The 18,667-nt window shown below is 56.6% G+C and overlaps 1 protein-coding gene across 1 annotated transcript; it reads right to left on the reverse strand.

Annotated features, from left to right (window-relative positions):
* Positions 1-575: 575 nt before the first annotated feature.
* LOC116411524 lies at positions 576-16,696 on the reverse strand. Its single transcript, XM_031903939.1, has 7 exons — positions 16,194-16,696; positions 10,544-10,602; positions 10,165-10,469; positions 9,823-9,914; positions 5,597-5,969; positions 5,203-5,242; positions 576-1,354 (listed from the first exon to the last, which is right to left on the reverse strand). Exons 1-7 carry the CDS (start codon positions 16,624-16,626, stop codon positions 752-754), a joined length of 1,905 nt encoding a protein of 634 aa, XP_031759799.1. The 5' UTR covers positions 16,627-16,696; the 3' UTR covers positions 576-751.
* Between the last annotated feature and the right edge of the window lie 1,971 nt (positions 16,697-18,667).

Genomic DNA, 18,667 nt, shown 5'->3' on the forward strand with positions numbered 1-18,667 from the left:
ATCCCCACATGGCCCCCACTGCGCCCCACAGCATCCTCCCCACTTTCCCTTGTGCCATCCCCACCCCCTTCCCCCTGCACCTCCACTGCATCCTCCCCACTTCCCTTGTGCCATCCCCACCCCCCTTCGCACCCCACTTCCCCGCCATCCCCATTGCCACCCCCCCGCACCTGCCCTCCCCACACATCCTCACCACACTTCCCCTTTTGTGCCATCCCCACCCCCTCCCCGCTTCCCTGGCCATCCCCATGGCACCTCCCACTGCCCCCCACACTGCCTCCCCACCTCTCCCCTTGCGCCACTCCCCCACCCCCCCTTCCCTTGCACCTCCACTGCCCCCACAGCCACCCCCTCCCCACTTTCCCCACTTCCCTGCCATCCCCACCCCCCTCTTGCGCCCCCCCTGCACCCCCTGCGCCCCACCACTGCCCCCCACAGCACTCACTCCCCACTCCTCCCCTTGGTTTCCTGCCAGTTTCATCTTGTTCTCTATTACTGGAAACCAGAGAACGGTGCACCTGGGGTCCTGCTGCAGGGCTAGCACAGCGAGACAAGGAAGGAAATGCCTTTGGATATTATTCACATCAGTGCATTTATTGGTTTGTAAAATTCCTGGGATTGACAAATTGGGTTTGTCCGTAATGTCCTGTGATTGTCAGCTCTGTGGCCCATATAATCCATATATATTGAAATGATGTACAGCTGGGCCAACCCCAGTTGGCTAAAGTCTCCCAAAGCATCGAGCCTTAGTTCAAGGGTGCCCCCCATCCATTTGTTGTGTCCTGACAGCAAAGCGGTTGACATGCACTGGGATGGGCACCACGATCTTGGGGTTCCGGATGGGCTCCCCGGCCCGACTGCTGACGTTTCCAGCTTTGATACGTTTCCACTTGGCCCTGCGGTTCTGGAACCAGATCTTGACTTGCACCTCGCTGAGCTTGAGAGTGTGGGCGATCTGGGACCTCTCGGTGAGGGACAGGTACTTCTTGCAGTGGAACTCCTTCTCCAGTTCCAGGAGCTGCTCGCTGGTGAACGCCGTCCTCCTCCTTCGACTCTTCCCTGGGGTTCCAGCTGCTTCCACCGCTGAAGCTTGGCCGGCGCTCTTCCCCTTGTTCCTGGGCCGGGGGGGGCTCCCTACCCCATCAGGAATGCTCTCGTCAGCGCTCTCCCCCAGGCTCTCCTCCTCGCGCTCACTGCAGCCGGCCTCCGACGTTTTGCCCTCCGCCTTGTCCTCATCAGAGCTCTCCAGCTTCTCATCTCCTGAGGGCAGAAAACCAGATGGTGAGGTGGCACAGAAGGGGCAAAGCTTTATAATCACCATAGCGAGGGCCTTCAAGGTCTTATAGAAGGGTAACTATGGCCAGATCATTTCACATTAATACAGAACCGCAGGTCCATAGAACCCTCTCCCTACCCTCCCTGAGCCTCTATAAGTGATTCGAGCACATTGTGTTGATTTGAGACTGGGCAAAGTCTACTTTGGCCTCCCTATTGGATCTGGGTTTCGGATGCCATGCTTTGCCTCGGTTATGGTGGTACTTGGCCATGGTGGGGGTTCCGTAACCAGAACATGTGGTGGAAAGAGGTGGAAGTGGTAATGCAGCCCCCTGTATAACTCTGCTGAACTATCTGTCTTTCCAACACCACCAAGAACATGGCAGGACTATGGCTTTTTCCAACAGAGGTGACTCACGTGGCTTAAATCTACCACGGTGACTCCATTGGTCGATTTCATACTTTCCTTCCTTGTACCTATCTAATGTATCTGCCAGTACCACTGATTCAGGGGGGGGGATCCCACAACTTCCCAGCCCCCCCTGTAACTCCCCTTCCTTGTACCTATCTAATGTATCTGCCAGTACCCTGATCAGGGGGGGGTCCCACAAACTTCCCAGCCCCCCCTGTAAACTCCCCCCTTCCTTGTACCTATCTAATGTAATCTTGCCAGTACCACTGATTCCGGGGGGGATCCCACAACTTCCCAGCCCCCCTGTAAACTCCCCTTCCTTGTACCTATCCTAATGTATTGCCAGTACCATGATTCAGGGGGGGGTCCCACAAACTTCCCAGCCCCCCCTCTTAACTCCCTTCCTTGTACCTATCTAATGTATCTGCAGTACCACTGATTCAGGGGGGGGGATCCACAAACTTCCAGCCCCCCTGTAACTCCCCTTCCTTGTACCTATCTAATGTATCTGCCAGTACCACTGATTCAGGGGGGGGGATCCCACAACTTCCCAGCCCTCCCTGTAACTCCCCTTTCCTTGTACCTATCTAATGTATCTGCCAGTACACTGATTCAGGGGGGGGGGATCCCACAACTTCCCAGCCCCCCTGTAACTCCCCTTCCTTGTAACCTATCTAATGTATCTGCCAGTACCACTGATTCAGGGGGGGGATCCACAACTTTCCAGCCCCCCTGTAACTCCCTTCCTTTGTACCTATCTAATGTATTCTGCCAGGTACCACTGATTCAGGGGGGGGGGGATCCCACAACTTCCCCAGCCCCCCCTGTAACTCCCCTTCCTTGTACCTAAATCTAATGTATCTGCCAGTACCACTGATTCAGGGGGGGGGTATCCCACACTTCCCAGCCCCCCCTGTAACTCCCCTTCCTTGTAACTATCTAATGTATCTGCCAGTACCACTGATTCAGGGGGGGGGGTCCCACAACTTCCCAGCCCCCCTGTAACTCCCCTTCCTTGTACCTATCTAAATGTATCTGCCAGTACCACTGATTCAGGGGGGGGGGGATCCCACAACTTCCCAGCCCCCCTGTAACTCCCTTCCTTGTACCTATCTAATGTATCTGCAGTACACTGATTCAGGGGGGGATCCCCACAACTTTCCCGCCCCCTGTAACTCCCCTTCCTTGTACCTATCTAATGTTATCTGCCAGTACCACTGATTCAGGGGGGGATCCCACAACTTCCCAGCCCCCCCTGTAACTCCCCTTCCTTGTAACCTATCTAATGTATCTGCCCAGTAACCACTGATTCAGGGGGGGGATCCCACAACTTCCCAGCCCCCCCTGTAAACTCCCCTTCCTTGTACCTATCTAATGTATCTGCCAGTACCACTGATTCAGGGGGGGGATCCCACAACTTCCCAGCCCCCCCTGTAACTCCCCTTCCTTGTACCTATCTAAATGTATCTGCCAGTACCACTGATTCAGGGGGGGGGGGTCCCACAACTTCCCAGCCCCCCTGTACCCCCCTTCCTTGTACCTATCTAATGTATCTGCCAGTACCACTGATTTCAGGGGGGGTCCACAACTTCCCAGCCCCCCCTGTTAACCCCCTTCCTTGTACCTATCTAATGTATCTGCCATACCACTTGATTCAGGGAGGGGGATCCCACAACTTCCCAGCCCCCCTGTAACTCCCCTTCCTTTACCTATCTAATGTATCTGCCAAGTACCACTGATTCAGGGGGGGGGGGGGATCCCACAACTTCCCAGCCCCCCTGTAAACCCCCTTCCTTGTACCTATCTACTGTATTGCCAGTACCCACTGATTCAGGGGGGGTCCCACAACTTCCAGCCCCCCCCCTGTAACCCCCCTTCCTTGTACCTATCTAATGTATGCTGCCATACCACTGATTCAGGGGGGAATCCCACAACTTCCCCAGCCCCCTGTAACTCCCCTTCCTTGTACCTATCTGAATGTATCTGCAGTACCACTGATTCAGGGGGGGGTCCCACAACTTCCCAGCCCCCCTGTAACTCCCCTTCCTTTGTACCTAATCTAATGTTATCTGCCAGTCCACTATTCAGGGGGGGTCCCACAACTTCCCAGCCCCCCTGTAACTCCCTTCCTTGTACCTATCTAATGTATCTGCCAGTACCACTGATTCAGGGGACTTCCAGCCCCCTGTAAACTACATACCCACTGATTCAGGGGGGGATCCCACTTCCCAGCCCCCCTGTAACTCCCCTTCCTTGTACCTATCTAATGTATCTGCCATACCACTGATTCAGGGGGGGATCCCACAACTTCCCACCCCCCTGTAACTCCACTTTCCCTCCTTAACATGGAACCTCATTTCCTCTTATCTGATTGGTTCCCTCCTGGGAGTGGCTACTGCTGCGCCCACAGCATCCGCCCACTTCCCTCTGTGCCATCCCCACCCCCTCGTTCCCCGGGGGGACTTGGCACTCCACTGCCCCACAGCGCTCCCCCACTTCCCTTGTTGTTGCCATCCCACCCCCGTTCCTCTGGCTGACTCCACTGCCCCCCACAGCATCTCCATTCCCTTGGTGCCTCCCACCCCCTCGTTTCCCTGGCCCTCCACTGCGCCCCACAGCATCCTCCCCACTTCCCGCTGTGCCATCCCCACCCCCTTTTCCCCCGGACTGGCGACCTCCTGCCCCCCACAGCATTCTCCCCACTTCCCTGTTGTGCATTCCCCAGCCCCCCTCGTTCCCCGGCCACGGCAACCCACTGCGCCCCACGCATTCCTCCCACTTCCCTGTGCCATCCCACCCCTCAGTTCCCCGGCACTGGCAAACCCCACTGCGCCCCACAGCACCTCCCCGCTTCCCTTGTGCCATCCCACACCCCCTCGTTCCCTGGCACCTCCACTGCGCCCACAGCACCCTCCCCACTTCCCTCTGTGCCCATCCCCCACCCTCGTTCCTCATGCAACCCACTGCGCCCCACAGCACCCTCCCCCTTCCTGGTAGCATCCCACCCCTCGCTCCTGGCACATCCACTGCGCCCCACCAGACTCCCCACTTCCCTGGTGGCCATCCCCACCCCTCGTTTCCCGGCACTGCAACCCCACTGCGCCCCACAGCACCCTCCCACTTCCTTTGTGCCATCCCACCCCTCGCTTCCCTGGCACCTCCACTCACCCACAGCATCCTCCCCCACATTCCCTCTGTGCCATCCCCACCCCCCTTGTTCCCAGGCCCACTGCACCTCCACTGCCCCCCACAGCATTCTCCCACTTCCCTTGTTGTGCCCATCCCCACCCCCCTCGTTCCCGCACTGCAACCCCATGCGCCCACAGCATTCTCCCCACTTCCCTTGTGCCATCCCCAACCCCCCTCGTCCTGGCACTGCAACCCCACTGCGCCCACGCACCCTCCCGCCTTCCTTGCTTGCCATCCCCACCCCCTCGTTCCCTGCACCTCACTGCGCCCCACAGCCGCCTCCCCACTTCCCTTGGTTTCCTGCCAGTTCATCTTGTTCTCTTTACCTGGAAACCAGAGACGTGCACCTGGGGCCTCTGCGAGGGCCTAGCCACATGCGGACAGCGAAGGAAATGCCTTTGGCATATATTCCACATCAGTGCATTTATTGTTTGTTAAAAATTCCCTGGGACTGACAATTGGGTTTGTCCCGTAATGTCCTGGATTGTCAGCTCGGGCCCACTTTAATCCAATATAGTGAAATGATGTACAGCTGGGCCAACCCGAGTTGCAAGTCTCCCAAAGCATCGCCCAGCCTTAGTTCTAGCGCGTGCCCCCCATCCCATTGTTGTGTCACTGACAGCAAAGCGTTACATTAGCAACTGGGATGGGACCCACGATCTTGGGGTTCCGGATGGGCCTCCCCGCCCGACTGCTGACGTTTCCAGACTTTGCACTCACCGTTTCCACTGGCCCCCTCGCGGTTCTGAACCAGATCTTGAACTTGGCACCTCGCTGAAGCTTGAGAGTGTTGGGCGATCTGGGACCTCTCCTGAGGCGAAGGTACTTTCTGGCAGTGAACTCCTTCTCCAGTTCCAGGAGCTGCTCGCTGGTGAACGCCGCCTTCCTCCTTCGACCTCTTCCTGGTGGTCCAGCTGCTCTCCACCGCTGAAGCATTGGCCGGCGCTCTTCCCTTGTTTCCTGGCCGGGGGGGGCGCCTCCCTCATCAGGAATGCTCCGTCAGCCGCTCTCCCCCAGGCTCTCTCCTCGCGCTCACTGCAGCCGGCCTCCGACGTTTTGCCCTCCGCCTTGTCCTGATCAGAGCTCTCGCTTTCTATTTGAGGCAGAACAGATGTGAGGTGGCACAGAAGGGGCAAGCTGAATAGAGCCCATAGCGAGGGCTTCAGGCTGTAGAGAAGGCGTAACTATGGCCAGATCATCTTCACATTAATTACAGAACGCAGGTCATAGAACCCTCTCCCTACCCTCCCTAAGCCTCGTATAAGTGATTCGAGCCATTGTGCTTGATTTGAGACTGGCAGTCTTCTTGCCTCCCTATTGGATCTGGGTTGGATGCCTGCTTGCTCGGTTCACTATGTGGACTTGGCCATGGTGGGTGTTCACGTACCAGAATGTGTGCGAAAAGACGGTCGGAAGTAGTTAAGTAATATAAAGGGCAGAAGGAAACCACTGCCGACCTTGCAATATAAATATAAACAGTATTATGTTACCCCACAAAGTGCATGTATTATTGATGACATGGAGGGTATTTATCACTTGGTGCCAAGCATAGTTATAGAAGCTCTTCGAAGTGGCAGTGAGATGAGGAAAATTATTCTCATATGAAGGGTTATAGATAACCCTTAGGGCCTGGAGACGAGGACCCCCCCACACACAGCATATACGTTAGATCAGTAATGCCCCCCCCCCACCCCCGTCATATGAGAGAAGTCCCTGGGTGGCTCATAATCACCCTGCCGCGGATGCCTATTACAGTAATTCATTAGCCTACCTGACAGTCCACACTCTCCTACCGCCCCACATCAATCTTTGCCATCCCACCCCTCTTCCCTGCACCTCACTGCCCCCACAGCATCCTCCCATTCCCCTTGTGCCATCCCCCACCCCCTCGTTCCCTGCACCTCCACTGCCCCCCACAGCATCTCCCCCACTTCCCTGTGCCATCCCCACCCCCTCTTCCGCTTCACCTCCACTTGCCCCCAAGCAGCATCCTCCCCATTCCCTTGTGCCATCCCACCCCCTCGTCCCTATGATCCACTGCAACGCCTGCACCACCCTCCCTGCCACCTCACCCCACAGCACCCTCCCCACGTTCCCTTGTCCATCCCCCACCCCCCTCGTCCCTGCATTGGCTACCTCCACTTCCCCCACAGCATCCTCCCACTTCCTGGCCATTCCCCACCCCCCTTCTTCCCTGCGCACTCCACTGCCCCACGCATCCTCCCCCACTCTCCTTGTGCCATCCCCACCCCCTCTTCCTGGCACCTCCATGCCCCCCACAGCATCCTCCCCATCCCTTGTGCCAGTCCCCACCCCCCTTCGTCCTGCACCTCCACCCCCCACAGCCATCCTCCCCACTTCCCTGTTTTGCCATCCCACCCCCTCGTTCCCTGCCACCTCCACTGCCCCCACAGCATCCTCCCCACTTCCCCTTGTGCCCCCCACCCCCTCCTTCCCTGCAACCTCCACTGCCCCCACAGCATCCTCCCCACTTCCTTGTTGTGCCATCCCCACCCCTCTTCTCCTCCACTGCACCTCCACGCCCCCCACAGCATCCTCCCACTTCCCTTGTCCATCCACACCCCTCGTCCTGCACCTCCACGTCCCCACAGATCCTCCCACTTCCGGTTTGCCATCCCCACCCCCTTCGTCCCCTGCACCTCCACTGCCCCCCACAGCATCTCCCACTTCCCTTGTCCATCCCCACCCCCTCGTTCCCGACCTCCAGCCTGCCCACAGCATCCTCCCCACTTCCCATTGTCCATTCCCCACCCCCCGTGTTCCCTGCACTGGCACCTCCACTGCCCCCCACACATCCTCCCCACTTCCCTTGTGCCATCCCCACCCCCTCCTCCTGGCACCTCCACTGGCCCCCACAGCATCCTCCCCACTCCCATTGTGCCACCCCACCCCTCTTCCTGGGCACCTCACTGCGCCCCACAGCATCGCTCCCACTTCCCTTGTGCCATCCGCACACCCCCTCGTTCCCCGGCATTGCACCTCCACTCCGCCCCACAGGCATCCTCCCCACTTCCCTTGTTTGCCATCCCACCACCCCTCCTCCCTCTGGCACTGGCACCTCGCTGCCCCCACCAAGCATCCTCCCCACTTCCCTGTGTGCCATCCCCACCCCCTCGGTTCCCTGCACTCCACTGCGCCCACAGGCATCCTCCCACTTCCCTGTTCCACCCCACCCCCCTCGTTCCCCGGCATGCACCTCACTGCCCCCCACAGCATCCTCCCACTGTCCCTTGTTGTGCCATCCCCACCCCTCTTCCCTGGCACTGCGACTCCAACTCCCCCACAGCATCTCCCCCACTTCCCCCCTGTGCCATCCCCACCCCCTCCGTTCCCTGGACCTCCACTGCGCCCAAGCATTCCTCCCACTTCCTTGTTTCCATCCCCACCCCCTCGTTCCCTGCACCTCCACTGCCCCCCAAGCATCCTGCCCCACTTCCTTGTGCCATCCCCACCCCCTCGTTCCTGGCACCTCACTGCGCCCCACACATCCTCCCCCTTCCCTTGTGCAGTCCCACCCCCTCTTCTCCTGGCACTGGCACCCACCTGCCCCCACACATCCTCCCCCACTCCCTGTGCCATCCCCACCCCTCTCCTGGCACCTCCACTGCCCCCACAGCATCCTCCCCCACTTCCTTGTGCCATCCCCACCCCCTCTCCCTCACCTCCACTCCCAGCGCACACGCTCCCCACTTCCCTTCTGTCCATCCCCCACCCCCTTCGCTTCCCCGGATTGGCACCTCCACTGCCCCCCACAGCATCCTCCCCACTTCCATTTTTAGCCATCCCCACCCCCTCGTTCCCTGGCATGGCACCTCCACTGCCCCCACACATCCTCCCCACTCCCTTGTGCCATCCCCACCGCCCTCGTTCCCTGCACCTCCACGCCCCCACAGCATCCCCCACTTCCTCTGTGCCATCCCCACCCCCTCGTTCCCCGGCGACTTGCACTCCCACTGCCCCCACAGCACGCTCCCCACTTCTCTTGTTGTTGCCATCCCCACCCCCCTTCCCTGGCATGACTCCACTCCCCCCACAGCATCCTCCACTTCCCTTGTGCCTCCCCACCCCCTCGTTTCCCTGGCACCTCCACTGCGCCCCACAGCATCCTCCCCACTTCCCTTGCCATCCCCACCCCTTTTCCCGCCGACTGGCACCTCCTGCCCCCCACAGCATTCTCCCCACTTCCTTGTTGGCATCCCCACCCCCCTCGTTCCCCGCCACGCAACCCACTCGCCCCACCGCATCCTCCCACTTCCTGTGCCATCCCCACCCCCCCTCGTTCCCCGCACTTGGCAACCCCATGCGCCCCACAGCACCTCCCCGCTTCCTTGTGCCATCCCCACCCCCTCGTTCCCGTGCACCTCCACTCGCCCACAGCACCCTCCCCACTTCCCTCTGTGCCCATCCCCCCACCCTCGTTCCTGCACTGCAACCCCACTGCGCCCCACAGCACCCTCCCCTTCCTGGTAGCCATCCCACCCCCTCCCCTGCACATCCACTGCGCCCACAGCACTCCCCACTTCCCTTTGGTGCCATCCCCACCCCCTCGTTTCCCCGGCACTGCACCCACTGCCCCCACACACCCTCCCCACTCCCTTTGTGCCATCCCCACCCCCTGCTTCCCTGGCACCTCCACCACCCACAACATCCTCCCCACTTCCCTCTGTGCCATCCCCACCCCCCTTGTTCCAGGCCCACTGCACCTCCACTGCCCCCACAGCATTCTCCCCACTTCCCTTGTTGTGCTCCATCCCCACCCCCCTCGTTCCCGCACTGCCACCCCATGCGCCCACAGCATTCTCCCCACTTCCCTTGTCCATTCCCCAACCCCCTTCTGTCCCTGCACTGCAACCCCACTGCGCCCCACGCACTCCTCCCCCGCCTTCCTTGCTTGCCATCCCCACCCCCTCGTTCCCTGCACTCACTCGCCACCAAGCGCCTCCCACTTCCCGTTTCCTGCCAGTTCATCTTGTTCTCTATTACCTGAAACCAGAGACTCACCTGGCGCTCTGCAGGCCTAGCCACAGCGGACAAGCGAAGGAAATGCCTTTGCATATATGTCACATCAGGCATTATTGTTTGAAAAATCCTGGATTGACAATTGGGTTTGTCCCGTAATTCCTTATTGTCAGCTCGGGGCCCATTATAATCCATATATATTGAAATGATGGTACACTGCGGCCAACCCGAGTTCAAAGTCTCCAAAGCATCGCAGCCTTAGTTCAGCCCCCCCCATCCATTGTGTGTCCTGACACAGCAAACGTTACATTAGCACTGGGATGCGGACCACGATCTTGGGTTCCGGATGGGCTCCCCGCCCGACTGCTGACGTTTCCACTTTCATCACTTTCCACTTGCCCCCTCGCGTTCTGAACCAGATCTGAATTGCACCTCGCTGAAGCTTGAGCAGTGTTGCGATCTGGACCTCTCTGAGCGAAGTACTTTCTGGCAGGAACTCCTTCTCCAGTTCCAGAGCTGCTCGCTGCGTGAACGCCGTCCTCCTCCTTCGACCTCTTCCTGTGGTCAGCTGCTCTCCACCGCTGAAGCATTGGCCGCGCTCTTCCCTTGTTTCCTGGCCGGGGCGCCTACCCTCATCAGGGAATGCCTCTCGTCAGCCGCTCTCCCCCAGCTCTCCCTCCTCCCCACTGCAGCCGGCCTCCACGTTTTGCCCTCCGCCTTGTCCTCGATCAGAGCTCTCAGCTTCTCTTTGCAGGGCAAACAGATTTGAGGTGACACAAAGGAGCAAGCTTTGAATAGATGCCCATAGCGAGGCTTCAGCTTATAGAAGGCGTAACTGCCAGATCATTTCACATTAATACAGACCGCAGCGTCATAGAACCCTCTCCCTACCCTCCCTGAGCCTCGATAATATTCGACGCACATTGTGCTTTATTGCCAGACTGGGCAAGTCTCTCTTGCCTCCCTATTGGATCTGGGTCGGATGCCTGCTTGCCTCGTTCATTGTGGACTTGGCCATGGTGGGTGTTCCGTAACCAAGACATGTGGTGGAAAAGAGGTGGAAGTAGTTAATGCAGCCCCCTGTATAAACTCTGCTGAACTATCTGTCTTTCCACACCACCAAGACATGGCAGGACTATGCGTCTTTTTCCAACAGAGGTGACTCACGTGGCTTAATCTACCACTGGACTACCCAATGTGTCGATTCATACTTTCCTTTCCTTGGTACCTATCTTAATGTATCTGCCAGTACCACTGATTCAGGGGGCGGGTCCCACAACTTCCCAGCCCCCCTGTAACTCCCCTTCCCTTGTACCTATCTAATGTATCTGCCAGTACCACTGTTCAGGGGGGGTCCACAACTTCCCAGCCCCCCCTGTAACTCCCCTTCCTTGTACCTATCTAATGTATCTGCCAGTACCACTGATTCAGGGGGGGATCCCACAACTTCCCAGCCCCCCTGTAAACTCCCCTTCCTTGTACCTATCTAATGTATCTGCCAGTACCATGATTCAGGGGGGGGTCCACAAAACTTCCCAGCCCCCCTGTAACTCCCCTTCCTTGTACCTATCTAATGTATCTGCCAGTACCACTGATTCAGGGGGGGGGATCCCACAACTTCCCAGCCCCCCTGTAATCCCCTTCCTTGTACCTATCTAATGTATCTGCCAGTACCACTGATTCAGGGGGGGGGATCCCACAACTTCCCAGCCCCCCTGTAACTCCCCTTCCTTTGTACCTATCTAATGTATCTGCCAGTACCACTGATTCAGGGGGGGGGATCCCACAACTTCCCAGCCCCCCTGTAACTCCCCTTCCCTTTTACCTATCTAATGTATCTGCCAGTACCACTGATTCAGGGGGGATCCCACAACTTCCCAGCCCCCCTGTACTCCCCTTCCTTGTACCTATCTAATGTATCTGCCAGTACCACTGATTCAGGGGGGTATCCCACAACTTCCAGCCCCCCCTGTAACTCCCCTTCCTTTGTACCTATCTAATGTATCTGCCAGTACCACTGATTCAGGGGGGGGGTATTCCACAACTTCCCAGCCCCCCCTGTAACTCCCCTTCCTTGTACCTATCTAATGTATCTGCCAGTACACTGATTCAGGGGGGGGTCCCACAACTTCCCACCCCCCCTGTAACTCCCCTTCCTTGTACCTATCTAATGTATCTGCCCAGTACCACTGATTCAGGGGGGGGGGGATCCCACAACTTCCCAGCCCCCCTGTAACTCCCCTTCCTTGTACCTATCTAATGTATCTGCCAGTACCACTGATTCAGGGGGGGATCCCCACAACTTCCCAGCCCCCCCTGTTAACTCCCCTTCCTTGTACCTATCTAATTATCTGCCAGTACCACTGATTCGGGGGGATCCCACAACTTCCCAGCCCCCCCTGTAACTCCCTTCCTTGTACCTATCTAATGTATCTGCCCAGTACCACTTGATTCGGGGGGGGATCCCACACTACTTCCCAGCCCCCCTGTAACTCCCCTTCCTTGTACCTATCTAATGTATCTGCCAGTACACTGATTCAGGGGGGGATCCCACAACTTCCCAGCCCCCCCTGTAACTCCCCTTCCTTGTACCTATCTAATGTATCTGCCAGTACCACTGATTCAGGGGGGGGGGGTCCCACAACTTCCCAGCCCCCCTGTAACCCCCTTCCTTGTACCTATCTAATGTATCTGCCAGTACCACTGATTCAGGGGGGGTCCCACAACTTCCCAGCCCCCCCTGTAACCCCCCTTCCTTGTACCTAAATATCTAATTATCTGCCAGTACCACTGATTCAGGGGGGGATCCCACAACTTCCCAGCCCCCTGTTAACTCCCTTCCTTTACCTATCTAATGTTCTGCCCAGTTACCACTGATAGGGGGGGGGGGGGATCCCACACTTCCCAGCCCCCCCTTTAACCCCCCTTCCTTGTACCTATCTAATGTATCTGCCAGTACCACTGATTCAGGGGGGGCCCACAACTTCCCAGCCCCCCCCTGTAAACCCCCCTTCCTTGTACCTATCTATGTAATCTGCCCAGTACCACTGATTCAGGGGGGGGGATCCCAACCAACTTGATTCCCCAGCCCCCCTGTAACTCCCCTCTCCTTGTACCTACTCTAATGTATCTGCCCAAGTACCATTGATTCAGGGGGGGTCCCACAACTTCCCAGCCCCTGTAACTCCCCTTCCCGTGTACCTATCTAATGTATCTGCCAGTACCCACTATTCAGGGGGGGGTTCCCAACAACTTCCCAGCCCCCCTGTAACTCCCCTTCCTTTGTACCTATCTAATGTATCTGCCAGTACCCCACTGGATTCAGGGGGGACCCACAACTTCCCAGCCCCCCTGTAACTCCCCTTCCTTGTACCTATCTAATGTATCTTGCCAGTAACCACTGATTCCAGGGGGATCCCACAACTTCCCAGGCCCCCCTTGTAACTCCCCCTTCCTTGTACCTATCTAATGTATCTGCCAGTACCACTGATTCAGGGGGGGATCCCACAACTTCCCAGCCCCCCTGTAACTCCACTTTCCCTCCTTAACATGGAACCTCATTTCCTCTTATCTGATTGGTTCCCTCCTGGGAGTGGCTACTGGTGAATAAAGCATTAGAGAGATTATTGAAAGGTTCCCTTATATATTTATATATAGTGACCCCCCCTTAACTGCCCCCCCCCCCAGTGTAACCAATCCCAACTGGGCCAGCCTTTCCCCATAACTGAGCCCATTCCCTTTATCAGCTTAGTCGCTCTTCCCTGTACTTTCTCTATTTCATTACTGCCCCCCCTTATATATTTATATATAGTGACCCCCCCTTAACTGCCCCCCCCCCCCCAGTGGTAACCAATCCCAACTGGGCCAGCCTTTCCCATAACTGAGCCCATTCCCTTTATCAGCTTAGTCGCTCTTCCCTGTACTTTCTCTATTTCATTACTGCCCCCCCCTTATATATTTATATATAGTGACCCCCCCCTTAACTGCCCCCCCCCCCCCCCCAGTGTAACCAATCCCAACTGGGCCAAGCCTTTCCCCATAACTGAGCCCATTCCCTTTATCAGCTTAGTCGCTCTTCCCTGTACTTTCTCTATTTCATTACTGCCCCCCCCTTATATATTTATATATAGTGACCCCCCCCTTAACTGCCCCCCCCCCAGTGTAACCAATCCCAACTGGGCCAGCCTTTCCCCATAACTGAGCCCATACCCTTTACCAGCTTAGTTGCCCTTCTCTGGACCCTCTCTAACTCAGTAATATCCCGTTTGAGCACTGGAGACCAAAACTGAACAGCATATTCTAGATGGGGCCTTACCAGTGCTCTGTAAAGGGGAAGAATAACCCCCTCCTCCCGTGAATCTATACCCCATTTAATACAGCTCAATACCCTGTTTGCCCCTGCTGCCTGGCATTGCTTGCTACAGCCAAGTTTATTATCTAAAAGTCCCCCAGGCTCCTCCCCCATTATGGCTTTGCCCAGTGCAGTCCCATTAAGGGTATAAGTGGGGGCAGATAGTTACCCCCCAGGTGCATGACCTTAAATTTATCCACATTAAATCCCATCTGCCACTTAGCCGCCCAGATTGCCAGTTGCCCAGACCCTGCTGCAAGGTGCCCCACCCTGGGTAGAACTGACTGGGCTGCAGAGTTCTGTGCCATCTGCAAACACTGATACATTACTTACAGTGCCCCCCCATAAGTCATTTATGAACAAGCTAAACAAAAGTGGCCCCAGTACAGAACCCTGAGGGACCCCACTAAGCACCTGACTCCCAGTAGAGAATGTGCCCCCCCTCTGTGCCCGACCCTGTGCCCGTTTCCTGCCCACGTGCAAACAACCTGCAGCTTTTCATTACTATAAATGTGCTTTTGGGCTCAGCTTTAGCCTGTGCTGCAATCAGCTCCTCACTTTCTATCTTTGCCTTCCGGGTGGCAGTTTTACCCCCTTGTTACAGTGTTTCTATTCATTAAACGCAGCTTCTGCCCCCTCTGACTTTCCTTTGTCCCTATTAACCTCTTCAGCTTCAAACCAAAGCCCACAGGGGGATTCTTACGCTTCTACATTTACTTCTTAAGGGAATCAATGAAGAACATTAATTATTTCATATCATTGTAAACAACGACCACTTCTGCCCTGGGCTTTTAGCAGAAACCCTAATGCCCCAATCTATTGCCCTTAAAGAGCTAAAATTTGCGCTTCTGAAATTCAGGGTCTTTGTTGCCCCAGTGTTTTTTTGCTTTTTGCCCTAAACATTAAATAAAATAACATTATGGTCACTGTTACCCAGGGGTTCTGGTACCGACACATTGGCTATACGTTCTGGGTCGATATCACTAGATCCAGTACAGCAGGTTCCTGATTGGCTCCTCAATAACCTGAGCCATAAAGTTGTCATGTAATTACTTTCTATGTTCCTTTGACTAGCCACATGATTAGCCACCTGCCTTGCTATGCTAGCCATCTTACTGTGGGAATGACACTTACCCTGCTAGCCATTACTCTAACAAGTCCGTAAGACTAACCATTGCCACATTTTGCCCAGTAGCCATAAAGCAATACTCTAGCCATTATAGTGTAAGACTGGCTATTGCCACATTTTGCCCAGTAGCCATAAAGCAATACTCTAGCCATTATAGTGTAAGACTGGCTATTGCCACATTTTGCCCAGTAGCCATAAAGCAATACTCTAGCCATTATAGTGTAAGACTGGCTATTGCCACATTTTGCCCAGTAGCCATAAAGCAATACTCTAGCCATTATAGTGTAAGGCTGGCTATTGCCACATTTTGCCCAGTAGCCATAAAGCAATACTCTAGCCATTATAGTGTAAGACTGGCTATTGCCACATTTTGCCCAGTAGCCATAAAGCAATACTCTAGCCATTATAGTGTAAGACTGGCTATTGCCACATTTTGCCCAGTAGCCATAAAGCAATACTCTAGCCATTATAGTGTAAGGCTGGCTATTCAGATACTCTCCCTACTGGCGATTTTGCCCACATAAGTAGCCACTCCATTAGTCTGTATACTTGCCTATCTCCATATTCTGCTAGTCATTTCTCTGTCTGACTAGCCCATCCCCATAATCTGCTTTACAGCCACCGCTGTGTATCTGTAGCCACACTAGCCATCTTTCTGTATCACTAGCCCCTTAAGACGATGCTGATCACTGTCTGTTAGTGGCCGTTGCCAAGGTTACAGAGCCATGTCTCACTAACATAGAATGGTCCCACAGATCCAGTTGAGTTTATTCAGGTCCTACACCCTTTTGTTCTCCCTCTATGAGCCCCTGTTTTTACCCCCCCCCCCCATGGTAGTCACTGGGCTTTGCCCTTACCTGGGAGGCAGGTGTAAGGTTCCATGTAATTCGGAGGCTCTGAGCTGGGTTCTTGGGTTCCATGCAGGGCATTTTCTCTGCCTCGTTTCTCCAGGTCCGGGGAACCCCCCCCGGGGGCCGCCAACTCCTGGGACTGCGAGTGGAAACTCTCTGGGGTGTCGGTGAAGTTGGGGAGGGAAGTAGTCAGTGCCACCATGGAGGGAAGTCCTTGGCCAAGGCTGGCACAGAAAGTGTTGTTTAGGCGGCCAGTAAAGGAGGCCAGGGGTCCAAGAGAGGGCAGTGGGGAGGGGGGCAAAGTCTGTGGAAGCACAAGGGGCCGGTAGGGCATGAACATTGGGTACCCGGTGTAGAGCACATGTCCCTGCCGGACAGGGGGGCTGCCAATCAGAGAGTCTATGGTGAAGGTGCTGACCAACCCACTGGGTCTTTGCATGCTCCACTTGTAGTCACCGGGCAGCGGAAGTGCAGGGGCGAGGGCTGTGGTGCCAGGGGTGCCAGTAGTGCCAGGGGTGCCAGTAGTGCTAGGGGTGCCAGTAGTGCCAGGGGTGCCAGTAGTGCCAGGGGTGCCAGTAGTGCTAGGGGTGCCAGTAGTGCCAGTAGTGCCAGTAGTGCCAGGGGTGCCAGTAGTGCCAGGGGTGCCAGTAGTGCCAGGGGTGCCAGGGGTGCCAGTAGTGCCAGAGGTGCCAGGGGTGCCAGGCTGCGCAGGGATGTGTTGGGGTTGGCACCCAGGAGCTCTCTGGCTCTGAGAGGGACTGTGCGAGCTGCTCTCACTCTCGGCAATGGGAGGGGGCGGGGGGGGCAGAGGGGGGGGGGACTCATCCATCTTCGCTCCTTCCGCACCATTTCTTTATTCTCCTCATTATCTCTCCCTGCAGTTTGGCCAAGAGAGTGGGAATTGGGGGGGAGAGGGGGTGCAATTGCCCAGGGAATAATAAACCCTACGGCCACTAAGGCTCGGAGCTCATTGGTTGCACGTGGGACACAAGTAACGGGGACCCCCACTGGCCCCGCCCCTCTGTGTATAACCTTATTCCTATTGTATTGGGACTGGACCCAACGCTCCCATTCGCTAGAATAATGTGGCGCTGCTTGGGGTTCTGCCAGTGGAACTGACCCCTCTCATACCCTAAACCAGTGCGGTCCAACTGGCGGCCCCTGCCCCCCCCCCTCTGTGTGGCCCCCACCTGTCTGGCTGCTTTGAAGACTTTTGAAGACACTTGTGTAAGCATTAAATGGTATCAGTACTGAGATTAACTGCCCCCCTGCATGGTTCTCACCTCAGATTCAGGCTGTAACCCCCCTGTATTGTTTAAACATGTAATCCCCTGTGTTGTTCCACCTTTTAATCTCTGTATTGTTCCCCCCTGCAGTGTTCCCACCTCAGGCTCAGGCTGTAATCACCCCCATTGTTCACTTATTCACACCTCAGACATTGTATGTACTGTATGGCACACACAGGCAGGGTAGGGCAGGCAGAGTATGGCACACACAGGCAGGGTAGGGCAGGCAGAGTATGGCACACACAGGCAGGGTAGGGCAGGCAGAGTATGGCACACACAGGCAGGGTAGGGCAGGCAGAGTATGGCACGCACAGGCAGGGTAGGGCAGGCAGAGTATGGCACGCACAGGCAGGGTAGGGAAGGCAGAGTATGGCACGCACAGTCAGGGTAGGGCAGGCAGAGTATGGCACGCACAGGCAGGGTAGGGCAGGCAGAGTATGGCACACACAGGCAGCGTAGGGCAGGCAGAGTATGGCACACACAGGCAGGGTAGGGAAGGCAGAGTATGGCACACACAGGCAGGGTAGGGCAGGCAGAGTATGGCACACACAGGCAGGGTAGGGCAGGCAGAGTATGGCACACACAGGCAGGGTAGGGCAGGCAGAGTATGGCACACACAGGCAGGGTAGGGCAGGCAGAGTATGGCACGCACAGGCAGGGTAGGGCAGGCAGAGTATGGCACGCACAGGCAGGGTAGGGAAGGCAGAGTATGGCACGCACAGTCAGGGTAGGGCAGGCAGAGTATGGCACGCACAGGCAGGGTAGGGCAGGCAGAGTATGGCACACACAGGCAGCGTAGGGCAGGCAGAGTATGGCACACACAGGCAGGGTAGGGAAGGCAGAGTATGGCACACACAGGCAGGGTAGGGCAGGCAGAGTATGGCACACACACAGGCAGGGTAGGGAAGGCAGAGTATGGCACACACAGGCAGGGTAGGGAAGGCAGAGTATGGCCACACAGGCAGGGTAGGGCAGGCAGAGTATGGGCACACACACAGGCAGGGTAGGGAAGGCAGAGTATGGCACACACAGGCAGGGTAGGGAAGGCAGAGTATGGCACACACAGGCAGGGTAGGGCAGGCAGAGTAATGGCACACACACAGGCAGGGTAGGGAAGGCAGAGTATGGCACACACAGGCAGGGTAGGGAAAGGCAGAGTATGGCACACACAGGCAGGGTAGGGCAGGCAGAGTA

The sequence above is a fragment of the Xenopus tropicalis genome, chromosome 6 (genome assembly GCF_000004195.4).
Source record: "Xenopus tropicalis strain Nigerian chromosome 6, UCB_Xtro_10.0, whole genome shotgun sequence".
Taxonomy (NCBI): Eukaryota; Metazoa; Chordata; class Amphibia; order Anura; family Pipidae; genus Xenopus; species Xenopus tropicalis.